Source organism: Halichoerus grypus, chromosome 9, assembly GCF_964656455.1.
Source record: "Halichoerus grypus chromosome 9, mHalGry1.hap1.1, whole genome shotgun sequence".
Classification (NCBI taxonomy): domain Eukaryota; kingdom Metazoa; phylum Chordata; class Mammalia; order Carnivora; family Phocidae; genus Halichoerus; species Halichoerus grypus.
The window spans coordinates 41,209,065-41,236,025 of NC_135720.1; the positions used below are offsets into that span (position 1 = coordinate 41,209,065).

At 34.5% G+C, this 26,961-nt stretch overlaps 1 protein-coding gene across 6 annotated transcripts in view; it reads left to right on the forward strand.

Moving 5' to 3' along the window:
- TBC1D32 (TBC1 domain family member 32) overlaps window positions 1–26,961 on the forward strand; it is a 201,245-nt gene that overhangs the window by 49,022 nt on the left and 125,262 nt on the right. For all 6 annotated transcript variants that reach the window (XM_078054793.1, XM_036118997.2, XM_078054794.1 and 3 more), the window contains 7 exons: window positions 159–251; window positions 2,426–2,568; window positions 6,488–6,615; window positions 14,520–14,721; window positions 15,290–15,372; window positions 23,059–23,197; window positions 26,385–26,472. In XM_078054793.1, coding sequence (XP_077910919.1) covers window positions 159–251; window positions 2,426–2,568; window positions 6,488–6,615; window positions 14,520–14,721; window positions 15,290–15,372; window positions 23,059–23,197; window positions 26,385–26,472 — 876 coding nt within the window. The remainder of the gene's footprint in view (window positions 1–158; window positions 252–2,425; window positions 2,569–6,487; window positions 6,616–14,519; window positions 14,722–15,289; window positions 15,373–23,058; window positions 23,198–26,384; window positions 26,473–26,961) is intronic.

The window sequence follows — 26,961 nt, forward strand, 5'->3', positions numbered from 1 at the left end:
TTGTTTTCCTGGGGCCTTCTGGGTTCCAGCTCCCTTCTCCTAATTTTACCATTTTACCACAGTCTCTGAAAACTCAGGAGGATGGGAAGCTCAGTTAAATTTTTCTAAGTTGTAAGTGTATACTAGAAAATAATCTTTTTCTTTTTTCCTTTTCAAAGATTTAGTATCCCTTACAGATCTTCTGGTTCTGTTTACCCAACTTATCTATTACTCACCAAGTTGTCCAAAGATGACATCAGCTGCACATTTAGGTAATTCTGCTTCTATTTTAAATAGTGTAATAGAAAACATCTAAAAATACTTAAAATTCCATTGTCTAGACATTTTGAGTGACTGACCTAGTTTTGGTAAAGAGGTTTCCTAAGATGCAGTATTATTCATAACAAATTACGTTGGTCCTGGAAGTAAACCATGAAATTTAATTTTGTTCATTGATGTTTTAAGATGTTCCTAATTTTCTGCCTTTTTATGTAGAATTGATTTTTCTGAGAATTTTAATGTTGTTCTTAAGATCAGGATGTTCTTAAGAAATGCTACTAAGGGAAATTTGATTGATAGGTAGTAATGTGTTCTTTCTTGCTGTTTTCTGTGCTTTATACTTGCCTGATGTTTTGATCAGCCTGCTTGTTTTAGCTCACATCTAAAACTTCAGATCTTCTCTTATGAAAGAATAAAGCAAAAGCAAAAACTTCATGTTTTTGAATATAATAACTTTTAGTCTTTAGCTGTTGACTGGCTTATAAAAAAGTGGTTTACAATATTTACATTTAAAAGATAACTTACACTTTTTCCTTTGACTATCAATGAAAGTTTACAAAGTAAAACACTTTAATAACAAAACACTCCCATAATCTATAGGCTCATAGTGTTCTAAACCTGGAAATTACTGTAGAGATGCTGGCAAAATTCTGAGAAGAATTCAAGTGAATCAAAGAAAAAAAGATAGTTTGGGCCATATATATTAATGCTATATGCACCTATCAATCAGTATGTTTTATTTATGTAATTATAACAACTTATTAGTCTTAACAATGGCTCTCAAATTTCTTTCTGCCTTTACAGCATTTCTATGTATAAACATGTAGCTTATGTCCTCCTGTGATATGTTCCTATAACATACGGTGCTTCCTTTGTTAAAAATGTTCCTTCTTATAATTATTTGCCAGTGTCTTGGTTTACCATCTAGTGGACTGTTTTTTAATTTTTTTTGTGTCTTAGTTCCAGTGCCTAGCACAGTGTCTGGCACATGGTAGGCACTCAAAAATAGATAAAAGAATGGATGAATGAATGAATGGCCATATGCTCATCAGTAGTATCTCTCATTGCAAACAGGGTCTGGAACTGGTTGGAAAATAATCACTAAACTTTTCTCCTCCATTTTCTTTTTGTCAAGTATTGACTTGAAGTCTTAGTGTGTTCATGGAGTATAGAATATTGTAACCTAAATTAAGAATTTTGGTGTTACTTTTAGTATTATAGCTTACAACCTAAGCTGCTAACTTTTGGTTCCTTACATTCTTGTAGAACACTATTTTGTGAGTATATTAGGTAATATAACCTGAAAATATATTGATTTATGAAACCAAAAATATCACACTTATTTTAGTGACTATTCCCTGTGTTACATTTATTTGTATTTGTGTTTTCCTGTATATATCTTAAAAGAAAGTTTTTACAATCCTCATTCATTTCACCAGTTTTATGGTGATACAAGTAGTGGTGTGTTAGTCTTAAAGGAGGTTTTACCTTTTCTGCCTTTTTAGCCATCATTTTGTTTTACTTTCATTTTCTACTAGGCTGGACACTTGAATGCATATATTTTTTTTCTTTTTAAAGATTTATTTATTTATTTGAGAGAGAGAGTGCCTGTGCGACTGGGGGGTGAGGGGCACAAGGAGAGGGAGAGAGAATCTCAAGCAGACTCACCGTTGAGCTTGGAGCCCGAAGTGGGGCTCTATCTCATGAACCCGAGATCATGACCTGAGCTGAAATCCAGAGTCAGATGCCTAATTGACTGAGCCACCTAGGTGCCCCAGATACATATTTTAAGAAAAAAGAAAAAGTGAATACAAGTGTTTGCTGGGAGGAGAAAAGTTGTAAATTTGCTTCAAATCACATCTTCACTGTTAGCAGTGACTTAATGTCAAACAGTGAATGATCTTCTGTTGTTTCTCAGCATTCAGATTTGTCATTTACTTTTTAAAAATTAACTTGAGGATATATTGAGCTTAACTGATCACCCCTTAGGTTTCAGGTTATGAATTGACAATACCTCATCCTTTGGGCATTGCGTTGTGTGCCTTTTTTTTTAAACTATTTAACTTTGATGTTGATCTTTTTAGAACAGCAATGGCTAACTCATAAATAAGATATATTAAGTTCTTAATGTTTAAAATTTTAATATCTAAAAGTACTTGTTTATCAGATAATTACTCTCCTGCAAGTATGGTGACTGAAGTTCTTCGGATACTCTGTGATCAAAAAGAATGTGCAATCGAATGCTTATATAATAACACTGTGATTGAGGCACTTCTTCAGCCTATTCATAATTTAATGAAAGGAGCTAAGGTTGGTATTTACTAAAGAGAGTCTTTTAATTGGGTATTGGGAATATTCAATGGGACTTTATTTTTAAATTTGACGTATTTGAAATATTTATTAGAATATCTTTCCACATATGAATGTATTTTATGCTGACCCTAGATTTTTATTTAATGTTAAATCATAGTTTATGTAGTCAGTTGATTTATTTGTTATTGACAGTGTAGGGGGAAAATACATATAACATAATTTTCTTTTCTAGTCAGGCTTAGGTATAAGGATTGAGGGAAGTTATTAAGGTATTTGTCTTGCAAATCTAATCTTGTGAATTTTATTATTTGTTTTAACAGTAATTTTATAGCCTTTACATTATTTTTCTGAAGAGTCAGCTCTGTTTTATGTGAAGAACTAATTTTTTAGAAAAAAAAAAAACTTACACATATGTTCAGAACTGGGATGCTCATATCTCTTTACAGTTTGTATGGCCCGTTCCTTTGCATTATGTAATTTAATCCTTACAACTGTGGCTGAAAGAAGTGGATTGCTCGAAGTCCGACATTTAACAGGTGGCAGAGTTGGTACCACTACTAGCACTGCTCTCTGTCCATTTCTATGACTTAAGCATCGGGGGAATGACTTAAATCTTAATAGGCTAAAGGTTTTGCCTTTCCATGTCTGTGTTGTGTAGTGTTTTTACTGTTTTCATCTCCTATGCCCACTCCTCAATGGGCTGGGCAACTGTTCATCCCATCATATAGTCATTATTCATTGCTCATTCAGAAAACATTAAGCATTTATGTGAATGTGGTACAAAGTATGGAATTCTAGGAAATTAAGGGGATGTAATTTTGATTTTATGGTTAGCCTTAGGAAGATAAGTAGAGAAGGACCAATAGAATTCCTAATATAGTTTAATGTAATAAGATGCCATAATGTCAATGGTAATATGAAATATGAACCTCATACCAGAGTTGAGAAATGTGCTCTTGGATTTTGTTTCAGAACTGTTGTTTGTCTTTGCTTTCATATATCTTTAACTTTTTATCTTCTTGTGGCTTCTTTCCTTTATCTGTAAATATGCCTGAATCTGTCTCATAGTTGGGATGAGAGAAGCCCTTGATCATCCAATGCACATCTTTAGCTACCACCTAATATCTGATCTTCTTAACAATTAATTATGGAAGACTGCCATTGTTTCCTGGCTCCCTCTATTCTGTCATGTTTCAAAACATTGCATTTTGATCTTACCTCCATCACGTCATTGATTGCTGTTGCTTGTAACTTCCTACACCTATAACTAGTGACCACTTTTCAGACTATTATCTACCTGATTATTAACACAGTAGACAACTTGTAAAATTGTTTATCTGGCTTTCCTAAGTTCCTATATATTTTTTGCCCTCCCTTTCTAACCATTCTTTCCCTGTCACCTATGAGGGCTCCCCTTCCAGGTCCCTCCTGTCTTCAGTGAGTCACGACCTGGTTCACTCTTTTCTCTCGGAAGAGAGTTTTTCCTAGGTGATTCCCTCCAGTCATGAAGATTAGATGTATAGTTAACATCTAAGTTTAGATCTCTTCAGCTCTAGAGTTGTCTTTAGATGCCTGCTAAATACCTTTTTGAGTTATTCCATTAGCAAATCAAATGCAATTTTCAAAACAGTAGTTTTTGGTTTGTCAGTTTTTTCTTTTTCATTTTCTTTCTTTTCTTTTTTTTTTTTTAAGATTTTTTTATTTTTTATTTGACACACAGAGAGAGAGAGAGAGAGAGTACAAGCAGGGGGAGTGGCAGGCAGAGGCAGAGGGAGAGGGAGAAGCAGGCTCCCTGCTCAGCAGGGAGCCCCATGTGGGGCTTGATCCCAGGACCCTGGGATCATGACCTGAGCCGAAGGTGACACTTAACCGTCTGAGCCACCCAGGCGCCCCCTTTCTTTCTTTTCTTTTCTTTCCTTTTTTTTTCTCTTGCTCCACTTCTTCAAGCTTGCTCGTGTGATGAGTAGGACTGCTATATATCTAGACTTCTTCCTCATTTTCTTCATTCCATTTGTAATTAAGCCCTATAGACTTGTTCTCTTATGTGTCTCTAAAATCCATGTATGTCTTTTAATCCCTACTGCTTCTGATTTTATTTAAGCTCTGATAATTCCTTGCTTGGAATATTGAAATGATTTTCTTATTTTTCCCAGTCTTTCATCTTTCTGGCCTGTCCTCTGTATTGTCACTAAAGCCATCACAATACTTTCCTACTTGTTGCTTGCTAGATAAATGTCTAGTTAAAAAGTCTGAAATTTATCAACTTTCATGTTGTATCCTACCTATTTTTTCCCATGTGTTTCAATTATAACAGATTATTTGCATTTTTTGACAAGGTTATAATATTTCCCTATGTTTGCATACTTTTCCCTCACCCTGGGAAGTCTTGGTCTAAGTGAAAAATTCCTTTCTTCAGACTATAGTTTTTTTTTTTTTCTCTGAAAATTTGTCCTAGTTCTTCCTAGGAAAGTTAGGTGTTTATTTCTCCATATTCCCATGTTATCTATTTCTGTAATTATGCTGGCATTATTCTTGAGTGTAAGAAACAGCCCTCTGGCACATAATAGACATTCCGTATTTAATCTTAAAGCATTCAGCATCACCCATTGAACCACTACTGTATCATTGGTGCTTCGCTAGGTATTTGAAAGATAGAAGAGATTAAGACTTATACTTTCTTCTGAAGGAACCTATTCTAATAGGAAAGGCAGACTATTAAAATACTGGATGAGGAATAGAAAGGTTTAAAAAAAAGCGAATATATGAGAGAAGGAAAGTATTCCAGGCAGAGAAGTTTTTTGTTTTTTTTTGTTTTTGTTTTTGTTTTTTTTAAAGATTTTATTTATTTATTTGACAGAGAGAGAGACAGTGAGAGAGGGAACACAAGCAGGGGGAGTGGGAGGGGGAGAAGTAGGCTTCCTGCTGAGCAGGGGATTGATCCCAGGACACTGGGATCATGACCTGAGCAGAAGGCAGACGCTTAATCACTAAGCCACCCAGCCGCCCCTGAGAAGTTGTTTTAAGAAAGGTATTTAATGTGAAAGTAATAGACTGTATCGTAATGCCTAATACAATAAGGAAATATTCAGGTGAATATGCCTGACTCATTAGTTATAAAGCTAACTCACTGAATTTATTAGGCCGTATTGGTTTCAAAGTATAGATACTCAGATTTCTTATAGAGAACATGTGTACTGGCAGCTATGCAGGTATAGACAAATAAGTAGGCCCCAGAAAGAACAGGAACTTTAGGAGACTTAGGCTTCTAGATGGGCTCCAGCATTAATATGACTCTAGTTTTTAGTAATTGCCTTGTACTAATTTGCTATATGCTGGCAAAGATATTTTTCGTATTCCCACTTAAAATTAAAAGTAAAGAAATATGATTGGTTCACCCCCCCCATTAGATGACATCATTGGTTATTGGTCAGCACGTGAATTGGTTGTCCTTACTCAGACCTATAATTCATGACCCAACCAATTGCACAAAGGAATGGTGTTCCTTAGAAATGATGGCAGTGTGTTAGAAATCGTGTATAATAAAATTAGGGTGGATATTCAGGAACTGGTGAGTGGGAAGTAAAGGGCAAGATGGATCTAGAGGAGCTACTGCATTTGTCAAACAGAATTATATGTAAAACTGTAATGAGAACAGCAGTTCTGTCAGCTGTCTTAATAAACAATAACTGGTTTGGATAAAAAGTCTGTATGTATCTGCCTCATCAACTGTGCTGGTAAGTGAACATAATATAGTGACACATTTAATTCAGACATACTTCATAGCCAAACAGTCATTAACTTTCTTTTTATTGTGGTAATATAACTTTGTTAGACTACACTACCACCCTTAAATTTTAGTCTGTGAAATGTTAACATGTCATAAAATTATATGATTTGTTATCTTTTTAATGTACAGACTGCTCCAAATTGCTCTGAAACAGCTTTAATTCACATAGCTGATATTTTGGCAAGAATTGCATCTGTAGAAGAAGGACTTACCTTACTACTTTATGGAGAAAATATGAACTCTTCTGAAGAAAAAAGGTATATGTCTATGTTTTAAGTTTGTGGAATTTTTAGCACATTTTCTTGATCTGATTCAAAAGTTTCCAAAATGTCATACAATATGTTAATAATGAAAATCAGGATAACTATTCTAGATAGTTAGGTTCCTGATCAGCCACTAACAATGTATTAGATGATTTCAGGTTGAAGTAACCAGAATTATGGACAATGCAGGCAGATTAGGCCTTGATGTGAGTAACTTCAAAGTGAGAATAGGAGGGTTCACTCTAGATGGGATGTTTTTGCTTCTTGGACTCTTTCAGTCTTCTAAAGCCACCCACGATTGATTCAAGTCAAACCACACAAAGGTGCACAAAGGAAAAGCTAACTTTTCCGTCTTCCTTCTCTACCCTCGCTTAGTTCTATCTCCTGGCTGTTACCAGTGGTAGCATTTTGGTTATGCTTTTAGACTTTCTCTGAACTTATAATGATCTATCAAACATATACTCATAATCACAGAATTTTTGTTTCCTTTTCATAAAAATAATATCATATACAATATTCAGTTTTCTTATGTGTAACCATAAGCATCTTCCAAAATGAGTACAAAATGAAACACTGTTTTTAATAGCTCCATAGTACTTTGATATGGCTTTACCATAATATTTTCAAACTTTTCCCCTATTAATGGATATCAGGTTGTATCTAGGATTTTGCCTCCATAAGTAATACCACAGTAAGTGTTTTTTTTTTAATCTTATTGATTGTGATGGATTATATTAATCTTTGAATATTGAACTCAGCATTGCATACCTAAAATAAATCCCATTTTGTTGTGGTATATAATTCTTTTTATACATTGTTAGATTTGATTTGCTAGTCTTTGTTGAGGATTTTTGTGTCTATGTTCATGAGAGATATCAGTCTGTATTTTTTGTAATATCATCATCTGGTCTTGATTTATTCTAATGAAAGCCTCATAATGAGTCAGAAGAAATGATTTCTGTTTTCTGGAAGAGATTGTGGAGAATTGGTATAATTTCTTCCTTATATATCTGATAGAATTCACTAGTGAACCTATTTGGGCCTGGTGGTTCTCTGTTTTGGAAAATTATTAATTGATTCAATTTTTATATTAGATATGGGCTTATTCAGATTGTTTATTTCTTCTTGTGTGAGTTTTGGCAGATTGTGTCTTTCAAAGAATTGGGCCACTTTTCTAGGTGATTAAATTTGTGGATATAGATTGTTTATAATATTCCTTTATTACCCCTTTAATGTCCATGCGATCAGAATTGATGGTCTTCTTTCCATTCTGATAATAGTAATTTGTCTTTTTTTTTTTTTTTTAACCTAGCCAGAGGCTTATCAATTTTATTGATATTTTAAAAAGACCAACTTTTTTTTCCTCTGCTGATTTTGGTTTTGTTTTTAACTTCATTGATTTCTGTTTTAATTTTAATTTTTTACTTCCTTTGGTTTTAGTTCTTTTCCTAATTTCCTATGGTGGAAGCCTTGATTATTGATTTTTAGATCTATCTTCTAATATATACATTCAGTGCTGTAAATTTTCCTCTAAGCACTGCATTTGGTGCATCCTATAAATTTTGATAATTTGTGTTTTCATTTTCACTTCAAAATATTTTTAAACTTCCCTAAAGACTTTGACCTATGTATTTAAGAGTCTGAGAGTGCATTCTTTTTAATTTAAGGTATCTTACAGCTCAGAATGTGGTCTATCTTGGTGAATGTTTTGTGTGAACTTGTATATTCTGCTGTTGTTGAAGTATTCTATAGATGTCAGTCATATTTAGTTGGTTAATGATGTTCAGTTCAGCTTTGTCCTTAATATATTCATGCTGGATCTGTCAATAACATACTTTGTTATGTGTTCTATCTCTTTATTGAGGTTCTGTGTTTATCCATTCTTCTCCTGAGTTCAGTGAGCATCTTTATGATCATTAATTTGAATTTTTTAAATTAGGTTCTTATCTCCATATCATTTTCTGAGGTTTTGTCTTTTTGTTTGTTTGTTTTGTTTCTTCTGTTTCCTAATTTGTCTTGGCTCTGTTTTTTCTATATATTAGGTGAAATGCAGGTACTTTTCTCAGTCTTCAAAGAGTGGCCTTGAATAGGTGATGAATCTCTAGTTCAGCCTTGTCCTAGCTCTTGGTTGTCTTTCAAACCTTTGTAATTATCTCAACTGTCTGATTTATTATTGATATGCCGCCTTTTTTGAGGGCTTGCCAAGGCCTGTCCGTGATTCAAGGGGAGGAAACTCATTTAGCACCTAGTTTCAGTCTGATTAGAAGCCAGACCTTCAGGCCACAGCTTTGCAAGTGTGCAAATATATTTAGTCCTGTGGGGTCACATTTGTAATCACTGCTGGCCTCTAGACCAGATCTGGAGGTTTCTCCTGGGTGTGAGTTGCAAAAATCTGAGTTCCAGATGAGTGTATAAGATCTTCCCTGGGAAGTCTAATCCAGCTGTAGTGAGGCCAAGGGGGTGTGCAAGGACGATGTTTTCCTGCTTTTGTTCCTTGGAGTGCCTCCTTAGCCTCTTGATGTGTGGGAAACTTGAAGCCTGTTCCTGAGGCTAAAGCTGCAGGCTAAGTAAATAGGCCTTTTTTATAGGAAGACTGGGATTGTTTCAGTCTGCTGTTGGTGCAGGGCCCTGGGATTGATGGCCTGTCAAGAATGGTCTTTCCAGTTGTTATACTCTGGTGGAGCTCAGGGCCAGGTGATCAAGGGGTGTGGTTTGTGTCCATCTGCTGGCTTGAGCAAGGCAGCTAGAGGGTATAGAGAACAGGGCACATTCACTAGCTTTAGAAAGACAACAGGAAAATGTCTTGAGTGTATGTTTCCATGGGCTTCTGTAATAGAGGTAGAGAGTGCCTTGTCTGTATACTGGCTTTAGGTTAGGAATAGGAGACTTCCCCGACAGCTCACACTCCATGTTCCAGCTGGGGAGTTGGGGAGTACTGCAACTCTCCACCTGGCCTCAGCAAGTGCCACAAAAGCTCACCCCTGCTGTACCAGCAAGGTGGTGGTAGCCCTGCTAGCAGGCCATGTGGAGAGTGCATCTGTGGCATCTACCATCTTCATCTGTCTCTGAAGAGCATCTCAACTGTCCCCCGCCCTTCCAGCCAATGCCCCCACATTAGCAAATGAGTCTCCTTTACATACATACAGTCTAGGGGCCTTTCCAGACTACTGTTTCTTTGCTGGGTCTTGGGGCAGGACCACAAACAATCCCTTCAAGAGGGGAATCTGTTTCCTTATAGCTCTTTTAGACCCCCTGGATGTTAGCCCTTTTGGTTTTCCAAGCCAGGTGTTCTGTGGGCTTATTTCTCTGGTGTAGATCCCAGGAGTGGGGTCCCTGATGTGGGGTACCAACCTTTTACTCCTCTGGGAGAAGCATCTGTCTGGTGAGATCCCTTCTTGTTATGTGTTGCCATGCCGTGAGTGGGGTGTTTTTTGGGAGACTGTGTCTCTACTTCTCCTACCTGTTTTGATATGGTCCTTTTATCCTTTGTTGTGGGAAGCAGTTCATTTAGTTTTCAGATCTTTTTCACAGGGAAATGATCATATGTAGCTTGGGTGTGTCCATGGGAGGAGGATTTTCCTACCACTATCTTGGACCTCCCCTCCAGGAGCTTGCTTTTTAAGTTTTTTACTGTCTAAGAAATGTCCTCAGCTTTATTTTCTAGCCCTTAGATTCAGATTGTGGTTTGCATTTCTTAAGTTATATTTTTTCTATAAAAGAACATTCTTATTCTACTATCCTATTCTTGTTTCATGAGTTTTAAGTTCTCTTATATCTGTGAAGATACAGAGTTTTCATTTCTCATTTTCTTTTTTCCTTCCACATTGATTTTTCTATTTGTTGTCTTGGTTTCCGATTTTAAATTAGAGATTTCTTCAGATACTTAAAAGTCAGTAAATAGCTGTTTGAAAACTATGCAGGAACATGGGACCTTTTTACTTGTGGTCTTTGCTATGGGGGAATCTTGCCATGGATTTGTTTTGGGAACCTCTAATACCAGCCTCTTTAGTCTTTGTTCTGGTCAGATTCCATAGAAAAGGATCCTATAGCTAGCCGCCTGCAGAGAGTATAAGCTTAGCGGGAGAAGATTACCGGGTGGAGAAAGTGGTTTTCAAGTTTTACTCTATAAGCTTTGATTTAACCCTGTGGTACTCTCTACTGTTCTTGATCTTTGCCTGCTTTCCAAAAGATACATGGGGGTGGCTATATGGAATGTGGAAGGGAAGCTGGTCAGACTTCTTTTTAAGTTGACTTTCAGGCAGCTCTTCTGTTTTCAGTCCCACTTCTACCCCTAGTAGAACCAATTTGAGTTTTTTGAGAGGTTCTATGAGATAAATTGTGTTCTGTTTTCTATATTGTGGCTGATCATTCAGTTTTTCCAGGTCCTGAGTTACTTTTTGTTTTTTTCAACTTTCTAGATTCCAAAACATTGTTACTGTCACATGCTTTCTTTTCTCCTTGACAGCTATAAAAGCCTTCTGAAAATTCCCTTCACTTTTGCATTTTAGTGTTTTAAGAGGGTGCAGATGTGAATGTATGTGTTCAATCTGCCATATTCAACTGGAAGTCTTTTTCTATATAGATAATAATCTTTTGTAAAATGAAGAAGACTAACCTTTTGTCATGAGTTCTAAGGTTTCTTTTTATTCTTCATTACTTCCCTATTTCATTGTTTTTTTTTTTTTTGCTTATAGACATTTAATTATGTAGTCAATTTTTCCCCAATCATTAGTATTTCTAAGTTTTTAATTTTTAAAAAATTTTTATTATGTTCAGTTAGCCAACTTATAGTACATCATTAGTTTTTGATGTAGTGTTCAATGATTAATTAGTTTCCCTTACGTTGAAGTTAAACAGATAAGACATTAAATGTCAGTTTCTTTTGAATCACCATTGTGCTGTGGTTGTTTCTGATTATATTATTTATGTTGGAAAAAGACTGGAATCATCTCAAATGTCCAATAACAAGAGGCTAATTGATTAAATTGTGTTTGTACAAAGGAGCACTTAGCAGCTGTGCAATGGGAACATGGAATTTTTTTACGTATTGCTGTGGAGTTATCTTCAGGATATCTGTGAACAAACAAAACTCAGAAGAATGTTTTAGAATGCTACCTTTTATATAATGGAAGGGAATATGAATAAACCAAATCCTATTGTTATTTTTCTAAAGGAGTGATAAAAGGGTAAACTGAAAAGTAATAGTTTTAGAGGAAGAGAGAAAAACATGTGGATAGGGAGGTAGAGATTGTAGATATATGGGTTATACCTTCATTGTACCTAGATTTGACTTTGGAATCATGTCGCTCTTTTACATGCTGAATGTAAAAGTTAAATCAAAAAGAAAAATTCACATTTCAAAGAAATTCAAACAAATGGGAATAAGTGAATTTAACTACCAAGCAAGTTAGTGACCTACCCATGCAGAGGAAAGAATTACCTCAAGTGACCTGATTTGAACATTTCTAGTGGGATATATCATAAGGTTGGAAGAAAAAATTCTCAAAATAATCTTAAACTGCAATCAATATATTTTGAAACTATTATGAACATATTCTAAAATAAAGCAAATAAGTAATTAGCATCATAAGGAACTAGAATATAGAATTAAAGAAGTTAAACTGGAATTTTAAATTCATAATGGAAATATAAGTATTAATTTATTTTTCTTATGCTTTTCTCAGAACTACCACTGAAGAGGCCTAGAAGTAATAACAATCCCTTAACAATGAGTTGGCACCCAGATTGTGGTCTCTAAATATCTAAGTTTTTGTTATTGTTGTTTTTTCCTACAAAAGGGGGAAGGAATCCTTGAAGGTAGTTGTTTCTGCATTGGGCCAGGAAATATGCAAGGTGATCCTGAGATATCTTACCATTCTAGAAAGTAAGGAAATTATCTAAGACTAAAGACATAGTGTCAGAAGTACCCCAAGCCACCAGAAGGGGCCTCCTACTGGTTTAAGGTAGATAATTTGAGGATTAAAAAAGTGACTTGAATGATTGACATACATAAAGCATGCAAAAATGGCTTTAAAAACACACTAAAATTAAAAAAAAAAAACCTTGTCAATTACCAGTTGAGGTTTTGAGGACACCAACTCATTATTTTGCAAGTTGATTAAAAATGTTCAAAATCTTTTTTTCTATTTCCTGTACAAACTGTATTTTTTTTTAAAGATTCATTTGTTGATTAGAGGGAGAGTGTGCAAGCATGAGTACGAGTAGGAGGGGCAGAGGGAGAGAGAGAGAGAGAATCTCAAGCAGAGTCTGTGCTGAGTATGGAGCCCAATGCCGGGCTCGGTCTCCTGACCCTGAGATCATGACCTGAGCTGAAACTAAGAATTGGACACTTAACTGACTGTGCCACCCAGGCGCCCCTGTACAAACTGTATTTTAATATAACTATTAAGTTACTGTGGATAAAGTTCTTCATAGAAAAATTTTAGTTAATAAATGCAGAATAACTAGAAAATCATCATTTGGTAACTCCTAATGAAATAGTTGATTTAGGAAATTATCATGAATTGATGCTAAAACCATTAGGTGAAAGGCTTGATGTGGGGGGGACTTCCCACTGGAGAGTTCAGGCTCATACCATCTGACCAGTTGATTTTTAGCATCATTACAATTGGGACAACCAGATGTATCTAATGATACGATGCAGTAGAAGGTACACAACAGCAACCACCTATGAAGTTATTTGGCCAAGAAAAAAGAAGTTGAACTTTAAGCCTCTAGATATAATTATCAATTTATAAGAAATATGGAGAAATAGAGGAACACATTAAATGACAGCATGGTGAAGCAATTATCCATATAAAGAATGGATAGGGAAAATATGTCATTTCTCCAAATTAATGGCATGGGTAAAAAAGAAAAGAGGGGGCCTAAATGATCACAATAACTTAATGCACTCTGTGAAACTTGTTTGAATTTTGATTTATACAAATCTATTATAAGAAACACCTTAAGACAATCAGAAGAATCTTGATATGGGTGGATTATCAGATTATATTAAAAAATTATGTTTTGTTAGTTGGGGTATTGGCATGTAACATAGAAACCTTAATCAGAGATGTACACTGGGTAAAATGATGTCTGGCATTTAGCATACAATATTCTAGTAGAGGTGGGCAGAGGGGAAGGTCAGGGAATAGATAAAACAAGACTGGCAAATGTTAATAACTGTTGAAGATGGGTGGAGGGGTACATGGAGAGTCAGTACCCTATCCTATCCACAGCTTACTGTGTTTGTTTTTAAAGCCAGAAAAACTAAAAGTGTGCTGCCCTGGAGCTAGATACCCTGGGTTTGAGTCCTGGCTCCACTTCTTACTAGTTATGTGATATTGTTTAAGTTACTTAACTCCTGTAAGCTTTAACTGTATTTCCTTATCTTTTTAAAAAGTGAAAAATATATCTACTTCATACGGTTAGTGTAAGAATTAAATGAGTTAATACATCTAAAATACTTAGAACAATGCCTGGCATATTAAGTATTTACTATGATTTCCTTATTTATTATTACTATGAAAGTGCCCAGCCTCTGAAATAGAGGAGCTACATCCTATTAATGGCTTGGGAACTCAGGATTATGTTTTTACTACAATCAGGTGAAGTTACATGACTGTGGGCCCATGGTGTCTATAACCTTTTAAGCATATAGTTTTGCTTTTTTCTATCTGCGTATTCTTTCCTCTAGTTTCCTGAAACTGTTCTCTTTATTAGACATTTGTCTGTACATGTGTGGAAACAGGAATATTGATATGTTAGAGAATAGGTAGAGAACCAAAGGGAAGCCAAGTAAACGCAAAGTTTGTGACATGGCTAGACTTTCTGGTAGTACTATAAGAGGTCATGATTTATAACATTGGAATCACTTTTAGTCTATCATGTTTTAGTCCTACAGGTGCTCATATAATTGCCCAGTTTTCGAAAAAACTTCTTGATGAAGATATTTCTATTTTTTCTGGATCGGAAATGTTGCCGGTGGTTAAAGGAGCTTTTATTTCTGTGTGTCGTCAAATATATGGTACATGTGAAGGCTTACAGGTGTTAATTCCTTATAGTTTGCATGAGTCTATAGCAAAGGCATGGAAGAAGGTAAGAATTTTCAAGCTTTTTTCCCTTCCTGTAAATCTTTATTTCAAATATAGTCACCATTATAATGCAGTTAAAATCTTTTACTGGGGCAAATATGACTTTCTTAGCATCACAGTACTCTGGGGAACATAATGCTTTTTAATTTGGTACAGGATGACTTCATCTCATTTCCTACCAAGGCAAAGTTCTAGGACCAAACTGGGCACTTCAGTCTTTTCTTCTGGTAGGAGAGCCTTTAGATAAATTATCTTTGCATAAACTGACATTCTTCTTTGGAAGCTATTTCTGAGCAATTTTTACAGACAGCTGGGACTTTGTTATGGACACTGGAGATTATAATGTAGCAATAGTCAAATGTAGTATGTATCAGTGAACTAAGCCTTTTTCCCCCACATTTATATACTTCCTTTATAAAATAATTTTACATGATATTTAATGAAAAACCAAATAACTTAAAATTTGAAGGTAATTTAATTTTAATTATATTAAGGATCAACTGTAAAAACGTATCATGAGATCTTATGAATAATGCTATCTATAAAAAATAATGTAATCTGTTGTATTTTAGACAAGTTTGCTATCAGAAAGAATTCCTACTCCAGTAAAGGGTTCGGATTCTGTTTCTTCAGTAAGCCAGGAATCCCAAAACATGTAAGCACAATTGACTAAACTTATCTGTTTCTCTACATTTGCTGAAATAATTTAAATGAGAATGTAATTGAATGGTGTAGCAAAAATACACCTGAAACTAATATTACACCATATGTTAATTAACTGGGATTGAAATAAAAACTAAAAAAGAAAATACAGGAAGGAAACTGTATACATATAGGATTAGAGAAAATTACATCTAGGGGGAGCTTTAGAGATCATGTCATACTTTTACCTTAAATCTAACATTATTTATTATACTTGCTTTATCCTGTGTTTACATTTTGGGTTAAGAAATTGGATGTTGTAATGTTTCCCGAAAATGTGGAGAATTATCAAATACTAGATTTGGAAAGCTAACTAGGGATTTCCCATAGGAATAAAGTGTTTTCAAATGCCAATGAAGTCTATTTATATTTAAATTATGATTTTTCAAAATGTGTGGGAATGCATTTTAATTAGATTTTGGCATTGGAAAATAATTAAAATCAGTATTTACACTGGTTTTTAATTTAGACGTCTCCATGTTTTTTCACAAATACCAATAGGACATGGAGTCAGATTAATGAGAAAAAAACAACATTTTTTAAAAATTGAGATCTGGTGACTTATGTACTGGAATTCTCTTCTTAGTTGTTGGCATACTCTAAACAGATAATAGAACTTCAAGGGATATTCTTAAGAAAAATTTAAAAATCAACATTTCAGGTAGACATAGTTTAAAGAAGTCAAACAAAAAGCCTTTTTCATTTCCTCAACAGTATAATGGTTCAAAAAATAGTTAATTCTTCTCTAAAAATCAGCTAAATTTTTTTTCTGATAGTTGTCATAAACTTAAATCCATTGCCATTGTGTGTGTGTGTGTGTACGTGTGTGTATGAGAGAGGAGGGGAGAACATTTATGCAATTTTTGAGGTAATTTTTAGATCTGTTTTCTTTTCTTTTAAAGATTTTATTTATTTATTTGAGAGAGAGGGGGAGCACAGGAGCAGGGGTGGGTGGGATGGGGGCGGCAGAGGGAGAAGCAGACTCCCCGCTAAGCAGGGAGCCTGATGTGGGCTCCATCCCAAGACCCTGAGACCATGATCTGAGCCTAAGGCAGCTGCTTAACCGACTGAGCCACCCAGGCACCCCTAGATCTGTTTTCTTTGAGATCTTTGTGATTTGTCATTTTTCATTTCATTCATGCATTCATTTTCTAATTCATTCAGCTATATATTGGACCAAGTACTTTGACTTCTTAGGATACCTGTATGCCTTAAAGGAGCTTATTGTGTCCTGTAGAATACAAATAAATACAATGTGGCAGCATAGTATGCTAAATTTATATGATGGGGCCATGTGGGGTCCATTGGGAGGCAACTTATGGGGGAATCTTTCCATAAGAAGTTTTTAAGCTAAGTTAAAGATAATATATGTTAATTGACTAAAAACTAAAAATTATTTCAGATGGAAGAAATGGTCAATAGGCTAGAAGAGGGAACATGATTAATGTAGTTAATACATTTTACTTTGAGTAATATTTTTAGATTCTGAAATTAGAGTGTGAAGGAGCTAATAAATTATACGCCATTCCTTCCCTCCTGAATTGTGAACCAAGAAATAGTGATAAAGAAGTGAAACAAATCAAAACACTGAATAACACAGGCTTCCTAAGATCTCAAGAATTAGATTTACCCTTCTGTCACAATTGGCAGTGGACAGCCGTAGGCTTCCCTCTAATGTGTAGGGGAAGCAGAATGTGTGCTTCCTACAGGTAGGTGGATCACAAACAAGTAGGCTGAGAGAGAGGCATTGCTAGCTAGGCATGCTTAGGTCATTCTCCAAATCTCCAGAGTCCCTTCTTCCATGGGAAGAGTAAGTGATTAGGTGGGGAGGGGCAAGCAGTGTTAAACTGGGGAATGTGCTCCATGTGGAAACTTTTTCTGGGGGAAAAGGAGGTTCCCTCAACATGACATTAATGTCTTAGAAACAAAAGATTTAATAGAGTTTTTGATAATATAGAGTCAGAACTGTTGATTTCATTTTCATCATCAAAATTAAATTAGCACTTAGAGTTGAATGTCTTTTGTTCTTTTGTGTTAATTGAGAAGTTGGTGTGAGATAGACATTATTTGTTGCTTCATAATTTGGTAAAACTTGAGTGTAAAACCATCTGGGTCCGTTAACTAAACATATCCTAATGCTGGTACATAGCAGATTCCTAATATGTTTCTTTTCCTTTTTTTTTTTTTTTTAAATTCCAGTATAATTAACATACAGTGAGTGTTATATTAGTTTCAGGTATACAGTATAGTGATTTAACAATTCCATACATTACTCAGTGCTCATCATGATAAGCATACTCTTAAACCCCTTCACCTGTTTTCACCCATCCCCCCACCTGCCTCCCCTCTGGTAACCATCTGTTTGTTCTCTATAGTTAAGAGTCTGCTTTTTGGTTTGTCTTTTTTTTTTTTTGGTTCATTTGTTTTGTTTCTTAAATTCCACATATGAGTGAAATTACATGGTATTTGTCTGTTTCCAGCTGACGTATTTCACTTAGGATTATACTTTGTAGCTCCATCCATGTTATTGCCAATAGCATGATTTCATTCTCTTTTATGGCTAAGTACTATTCCATTGTGTGTGTGTGTGTGTGTGTGTGTGTGTATGTGCACATGTATATATATATATATGCACACATATATACATACCACCTCTTGTTCATTCATTTAATGATGGACACTTTGGCTGCTTCCATGTTTGGCTATTGTAAATAATGCTGCAATAAACATAGGGGTACATATCTTTTTAAATTAGTGTTTTCACGTTTTTTGGGTAAATACCCAGTAGTGGAATTACTGGATCATATGGTAGATCTATTCTTAATTTTTTGAGGAACCTCCAAAGTGTTTTTTTCATAGTGGCTGCACCAGTTCGTGTTCCCACCAACAGTGCACAAGGGTTCCTTTTTTTTCTCCACATCCTCGCCAACACTTGCTGTTTTTTTGTGTTTTTCATTTGAGCCATTGTAACAGGTGTGAGGTGATATCTCATTGTGGTTTTGATTTGCATTTCCCTGATGATTGATGTTGAACATCTCTTCATGTGTCTGTTAGCCCTCTGTATGTCTTCTTTTAAGAAATGTCTATTCTCGTTGTCTTCTGCCCATTTTTTAATTGGAATATTTTTTTGGAGGGTATTGAGTTGTATAAGTTCTTTATGTATTTTGGATACTAACCCTTTATCAAATATACCATTTGCAAATATCTTCTCCCTTTCCTGATACCTTTCTTGAATCAGTGAATAAATTAATAACACTTCTCCTACCTCTAGACACTAGTCTCTAAATAATGACACCAACAGTAAGACTGATATGATAAAGATAAAATTAAAAGTAAGTTGCTAAAAGTCTTATTTTTGAGCCTCTGACAGACTAATGTTAGGTATTTTGATCTTACATTTTCCGATAGCATATGTTAGAGATTTCCCCTCCATCCTTCCATTTATTGATGTTTACAACAGAGAAGGTAGAAGTATTTATGTAGTCATCATAGGGGATTGGTGTCTTTTAAATCTAGACTTTGAATTGCAATCTCAACTCAAATTTCTACCATGCTGGTTTGGTTGATTAATTGTGATGACAAGCTATGTGGGATCATCATTAGGGTGACCATAGAGAAGAATATAATCAGAGGGACAACAAGGTGCCCAATCCGCCCCAACCAATCATCAAGGGGCCTTTAGAAAACTAGAGGGTGAAGTAAAGTTGGGGGTGGGGGGAGTCTTTAATCTGTAAAACTCAGCCTATGATCTCAAAGAAATAAACACCTAAAACTCAATTTCCATGAAAGTGTCTAACCCTCCATAATATCTAACCATTCAAAGAATGGAGTTCTCATAAGCTGACAAAACCATGTATTCTTTGCCATTGCCCTTATCCCAGCACCAATAAACAATTCAATGGCTTGGATTTTCCATTTTGAAATAGTATCTTTTCTATAATTGAAAGAGAATTAAATGCTAAGATCATGGCAGAAAAAATAAATTATGTCAATTCTCTGTAATTTTTGAGAATGGGATGCAACCTATAAGTTTTTTTGCCTGTGTTGTTTTATTTCGGGGGTGGGAGTCAAGGTAAACTTTAAAATGCTGTTTCTTTAATGGCTAATGGTTATTCAGGTTTTTTATTTGTGTTTCAGATATTTGATTATGTTTTTTAAAAATACTACATTTTTTAATCTAAACATACACATTTTTGTTGACTTGTTCAAGGTATTCTTGTATGATTAAAGAAATTCTTTAGCTGTAATTATTTTTAGAGTCTTAGTATTTTTTGGCCGTTTTCCCCCCTTAACTACTTTATTGCATTAGTTTATGCAAAGACCAGGTTTTGGTTTTGCTAATGCTCTTTTCATCTCTCTCCCTCTCCTTTTCATTGTCTCTCCTTCCCTCACTTCTGTAGTACAGGAAAGTAAATGAAATGGGAAATGAGAATGGATGGTGAGAAAAGCAATCTACATCAGCCATACTAATTTTAATACATTTTTATATGTAGCACTTTCATATTAAGCTCTTTTAAATATCTTAAGAACTTTCTATTTTGATTTTACTCTTTAATCCATGAAATATTTGCAGTACACTTGTTTTCAAACAGTTATTTTTACTACTATCTTTTTTTAAACTGTTGACTGATAATTAATTTATATTTTCAGAGAACCTAGATAGAATGGTATGTATCCTTTTATGTTGGTTGAGGTTTTGTGATGTAGTACAGGGTCAGTTAAACCCATAATCTGCCTTTGCTTGAAAAACCTTACTTTGTGTTCTTTATTGGAAGCTCCTAATTTTTCTTTTCAGTCAGTTATTCAATTTGTAGACATTTATTATTTTTGCCATTCATTGAAACTTGTAGCCCATTCTTTCTCATAGGCTCACCTTTTTCCCCCCTAATGAAGTATATGTTTAAGTTTCCAAATAGTTTTCCTTTAATTAGTGTTTAAGGATTTGAGAGTAGTTAACTGATACTCTCTTTCTATCTGAAAATGACTATTTTCCCTCCAACCCACAAACCCACCCCTAAATGTATCTGTTCTCTCCATCCCCTCCCCACCCTCTGTCTCACCCTCACTTTTTTTTTTTAAGATTTTATTGAGAGAGAGAGAGAGAAAGAGAGAGAGAGAAAGAGAGGGAGAGAGAGAAAAGGGGCAGAGGGAAAGGGAGAGAGTGATCCCAGGCTGACTCCGTGTTGAGCTTGGAGCTGGACACAGGGCTCAATCCCACGATCCTGAGTTCATGACCTGAGCTGAAATCAAGAGTCCGATGCTTAACTGATTGAGCCACCCAGGCGCCCCTCACCCTCACTGTTAAGGGTACTTGATAGTTTCTCTGGGTATAAAAGTTTTGATAGGTAATTATTTCTCATCAGTATTTCAGGCTATTACTCCATTTTCTTCTGGAATAAGTAGTAACTGATGAATCTGTTAATATAATCACCTTTCTCTTATAGGTCATATATTTTGTCTCTCATAGCTTATGATTTAGTTGTGTTGGGTTTTTTCTTTTTTTTTGGACTGGTGTCTTTCCTCAAATCTAGAAAAATTTTATTATCTTTTTAAATATTCCTTTCCTTCTCTTTTACTGCTTTTATTTGATGTATGTTGAGACCTTTCAGTATGTGTTCTGTGTCTCATCTGTTAAACATTTATTTCTTATCTGCTATCCAATCAATCTTTGTACGTGTTTAAGTGGCTATGTTTTTTTATTTCCAAAATTTCCAGTGGTTCTTTTTAAAAAATGTACCTGTTTTTATTTCTCCTTTGCTTTTTGCTTCAGTTTTAATAGAAAAATTTTAAAAACTTCTTTCAGTATCATAAATTTATTTTAGTCATGATTTCTGAAAATTATTTCAGCTGGAATGGATTCATTTGATAAGTTTGATTCTGCTATCTCTTAGCTTTAGATATCTTTTAAAGTTTGGGAGTTCATTTTTGAGAGATTTTTTTGTTTGTTTCCTTCCCTACTTTTCTCCCTCTTCCCTTACTGTTTCTCCCTACTTACGTTTTTATGTTCATTTCTTCATGTCCAGTTTTATGGTTTTTCTCTTTATGGTCATGTTTTAAATAAATTTTCTCTTTATGGTCATGTTTTAATAAATATTGTATTGGCATTTTGAGGCTTCTGTCAGTGATGATGCAGATATCACAGATACAACTGAAGAACTAGAAAATAAATTGATCATATGCTCATTTCTAGAAATGAGTATCTGTCTGTGTCTTCCTGTTGCCCTAGGCTTATGGCTTGTCAAAGTCCCACTTTTAGAGCCTATGTTATACATATGTAAGTATTTTGTTATATGTGATATTTTTTTAAATATATAAATTTTATTTTAATTCAGTTAAATATATATTATTTTTATTAGTCTTACCCAGTCCTAGGTCTAAAGCAGTGAGCCTAACACTGGTCTTGTGTCTCATATGTAATTCCGTTAGTCATTTATATCCTACTGGAACTAAATTTGGTTTCCATTGTCTCCGTTTACCTTAAAAGTAGAGTTCCATTTTTTTGTATTTCTGTTCTCTGTCCATGGTGGAATTTGTTATTTAAACATGGTTATATCTTTGGCCATTGCTTTGTGATTGGCATAGAGGATATGTGTCAAAATATGTACTAATCATTCTTGTTTTGATTAGAAAAGTCCTGGATTTCAAATTTCCTTACAGTCCTTTTTTTTTTTTTTTTTTTTTTTAAAGATTTATTTATTTATTTATTTGAGAGAGAGAGAATGAGAGAGCAAGCACATGAGAGGAGGGAGGGTCAGAGGGAGAAGCAGACTCCCTGCCGAGCAGGGAGCCCGATGCGGGACTCGATCCCGGGACTCCAGGATCATGACCTGAGCCGAAGGCAGTCGCTTAACCAACTGAGCCACCCAGGCGCCCCTTTACAGTCCTTTTCAAAACAGACTCTGACACTTCCTTATTGGGGAGGGGAATGTCACACATCTCCATACTAACAATTTCACTATACATGTAGATATTGGTTTTTGGCCTACTTTTATATCCAGTTTCTTTCCAGACAACTAGGACTATCCAGTAGGTAGTACATTTTCTCCTTTTGGTACTTCCGAATGAAGTGCTCATATCCCCTCCTACATTTCCATGTTTCCAGCTCTGACTCTCCTATTAATTGTGTCTTCTGAATGTTTCAGACTTTTTCTCTGAAGAATGTTAGTGGCCTTCCTTTTAAAAGTGTTTTGAGGAAAAAAATATCATTCTCCAAAAGTAAAATTAAAAACCTATGAAAATAAAGATACTGTACCTGATATGCTTTAGAAAGTTGGAAGACAGATACTCTGTAATGAAAAGAAAGTATAGAAATAATGGAGATTTGGGACTTGGGGACTCCAGGCCCAGCAGAATTATGGTAGAAGAGAATGAAATTAAAGCAAAGATGAGAGAACCTAGATGAATAAAAATGCTGACACCTATAGTTAATATTTGATTAAAGTTAAAATTATTGGGTTAGAAAGTATAATAATAAAAACTCAATATCAAAGAAACCATACTTTTTATCTTATTTTTTAAACTGAATACTTAGCCATCAATATGTACTCTGTAAGTTTACTAGCAGTATTAAGCTGAAATATTTTCTTTTCAGTTTTGAATGTAATAAAGAAATGCATACCTTTCTTTTTACCTGTTTCAGTATGGCTTGGGAAGAGAATTTGTTAGATGATTTACTAAATTTTGCTGCCACTCCCAAAGGACTACTGTTTCTTCAAAGAACAGGTGCCATCAACGAATGTGTGATGTTTATGTTCAATCGATATGCAAAAAAATTACAGGTATGAATTACCATCTGCTGCAGGCAAAAAGAATTTTTGTTGCTGTAAAAGCCATTAAGAACATCATTCTGTCTTCTCTGCGTGAAGAGGTTATTAAACCTCAATTAAAAAGCCATATAGCATTGTAATATTTAACTTGATATTTTTTCAGGAAAGCATTAGAGTTGATGTTTCTATCTATGGATATGTTTACAGGATGGGAAGCAACCAGATGGAATTGAAAAATACAGTTAACCATCCAGATGTGTTATAAATATAATAAACATCTGGTTACACTAAAACTGGGTGGAATTTCAGGAGGGGGAGAAACCTCATTGGGTCTAAATGTACATGTTAATAAGAATTTAGTCCTCACATTAAAACATATTTGTAGAGGGATTTTACTGATGCTGTTAAATAAAATATAGAGTATAATTTAGTCCTTTCTCAGATGTTCAGTGAGATATATTCAATGAGGTATATTCAGCTTTTTGGTGTGATAGTATAAACATCTCTGAACTTGGCTTTTTAGGATCATATGTATGCTTTTAAAAGTGTCTTCTTTGTTTCTGGCATCTGTTGTATATTGATGTTACTAGGTTACCAGGTTGTAAATACCTTTTTATTTGTTCTTCAGTTCTAATTTCCTGCTTTCGCCTAAGCCTGTAAAAACACAAAAACTTTTTTTTTTTTTTTTTTTAGTTTTTGCCTGTGAAGAGTAAGTAGTTTATGAGGGAGGGCCATGACCATCCCTTCACAAATAAAACATATGAACATTAGTTCATAAAACCTTATGATATTAGGTTTGTATGTGCAGATATGTTTTTATTGTTCTTACTTAAATGGATCTCAAGTATAGAGAACTTAGTTATTTACACGCCTCAGTTTATGGCATACTGTAAGATGTCCGTCTTGATTAATTTTATTCCCCTTTCATTTCTGATTCACAGTTCCATTTCACCTGGCATGCATCCTTCTACCCCAGGCTTCCATACTAATGTGTTTAATATGTGTAATATCCTGGGCTGTGTATACTTCGTGTTGAATATTGTCTTAGTCCATTTAGGCTATTAAAATACCATAGATTGGGTGGTTTATAAACAGCAGAAATTTATTGCTCACAGTTCTGGAGGCTGGAAGTCCATGATCAGGGTGCTAGTGTAGTCAGGGGAGGGCCCTCTTCTGGTCATAGATGTCTCATTATGTTCTCACATGGATAAGGGCTAGGGAGCTCTCTGGGATCTTTTTTGTAAGAGTACTAATCCCATTCTTGGGGACTCTCCACCTCATGATCTAATCAAGGTCTCACTTACTGCATCACCTTTGGGGATTAGGATTTCAACATATGAATTTTGAAGGGACACAAACATTCAGACTATAGTAAATACTTAAGTTTCTTGGGAGTTTTAAGTTTACATAAATGAATTTGTCATTTTAATATGAATTTCTCTGCTGGTGAGTTTGAATCTCCTTGTGTACTTAATTAACCATTTGGGTTTTTATTTTTTTTTACATTTTTGAAAATATTCAAGCAATTCAAAGACATTTTTCTTTCTCATCAGATGCTTGAGACTATGCATACATAACTTTTGCTACTATGATAATATATCTAGGACTAGATGTCATTGTTTTAACATTTATGAATATGAAAAAAATCTAGTCTTTCTTTGTACCACACTGGTGGTTATAATAGAAGATACTGTTCCCTGTTCTCAGTAACTCACAACCTTATAATATGATACAATACTTTAATGGTGCTTTATGTTATTCAGGACTTTTTTGGAAAATTTAGATTCTCTGGTATCTTGTAAGAAAGCCACTAGGCCATTTCCTTAATTTTGCTGAAGAGAAAGTAGAGACCCAGGCTTGTTAAATGATCTGTGAATGCTCACACACCTAGTTACTGAAAGCAGTAAGACTAGAGCTCAAATTTGTCTTTAACAGTGTTCCTGAAAGCTAACTCTTAGTTTAATAGAGGATCTCTGACTTCTCTGAAGTTTTTCTTTGCCTCTTCCTTTTCAGTACTTAATGTGAATTTGGGAGGCTCCTGTGGCTGCTAGTATCAAAATCAGCAGGTTCAATGGGGATGACTGATGAGTAAGGTGTTTTTTCAGTTATTATGGAAGAGGGCAAGCCAGGAAAAAGACATTCATATTTCTGTACCTCTGTGTCATCTAACTACAGAACTAATGTATGATAAATTAAGGAAAGTGGAAAATATGAGTAATAAAATTAGAAAAGGAAGGCAAACTTATGAAGACATGAATAGCAGAAAATTGAAGAAATCTAATTCCCATGGTCTTTTAGTTCCTTTCTACTTTTTTTTTTGCCCTCAAAACTGAATGTACAGTTATATTTTTAAAATTTGATTAAAACAGATCCTTTTAATGAAATGTCAAAAAAATATAAATTGTAAATGGTTAGCTTTGTTTAGAAGTCAACCATTTTATTAGCCAACCTGGTCATAACTAAGATCTGAGGAGGAATATTTTTTTAATGTCTATTATTTCCTTATTCTGTTTTCTGCCAAGAGTGATACTTTTGTACTTACTTTACCATGAATATATGTATAATACTCTCTTTGTGACATAACAAATTATCCAGGGTCTTCTACAACACTGTTTAGAAACCTGTGTGTTAATGAGGATTCTTTGTGTGTGTATGTGTGTGTTTTATATATATATATAAAATATATGTAATATAATTACCTTAGGGAAAAAAATCACATTTCCTCTAAAAATAATTACCATTGAGAAGATACTATTTTTTAAAGTTTTTTGATTATTTACAAGTATATTTCAACTGGTAGTCAATACAGATTTATTAATGAGGAAATTTATTATTGAAGAACTAACCTAAGGAATAAAATAATAAAAGTTAAAGTTGGAAGGCATGCTAATCTTCATCTGGTTAAAGTCCCTTATTTTATGTATGAAGAGACTTAGAACTAGAGAGAGAAGTGACTTGTTCAAGGCGAAAAGCTACTTAATTTTAAGGCTGGGGCCAGAACCTATATCTGAAATAAGATTGTCAAAAATATTAACTCATTGTTAGGGTGTCTGAGTTTGTTTTGCTGCTCATTATCTTTACCTGAAAGAATGGCTAGTATTCTAAGAAGAAGAATCAGTAACTCTACATGTAACATGTAAATAAAATATTATCATTTTATGTTTTCCTGCTTTTCATTGTTCCTTACTTACGTTGTTAGATCAGCAGGCATAAAAAGTTTGGCTGTGGAGTTTTAGTAGCACAAGTGGCGTCAACAGCAGCAGGTGCAATAGCACTACAAAGTTCAGGTAAGTTTTTCCTTTTAATTAAAATTCTAATTATTTTAAATAAAATGAGCAAGCCAATAGAAAATTTAACTGGCATGATCAGCTCTCAGGATGTTTATTTTAGAAAAGTTAGTAAGGCCTAGCTTTTCCCAAGTTAGGAAAAGTTAAGCCTTAGGTAAGGGAAAGTTATGGGGTTTCCTTTGTTTTTTCTCTTCCATGAAATTGCAATGGATTTTTTTTTTCCCTTGAAAGATATATACACACATATCCTTGTTCTCTTTTCTGAGAACAATGGAACATAAATTAAACTGAGAAGTACTTGATCTTTAGGAAGTTGTCTTCATCTTATAAATCAAAAGGATATCATCCTTTCAGTACAACTGAATCTTACAGGATTTCTTTCTTTCTTTCTTTTTCTTTTTGAATCTTCTAGGATTTCTTAATGCTCAGTTTTAGTGGCCTGTATATGCTTCAGAATTTACAACCACAATAGTTAGCATACATACATAC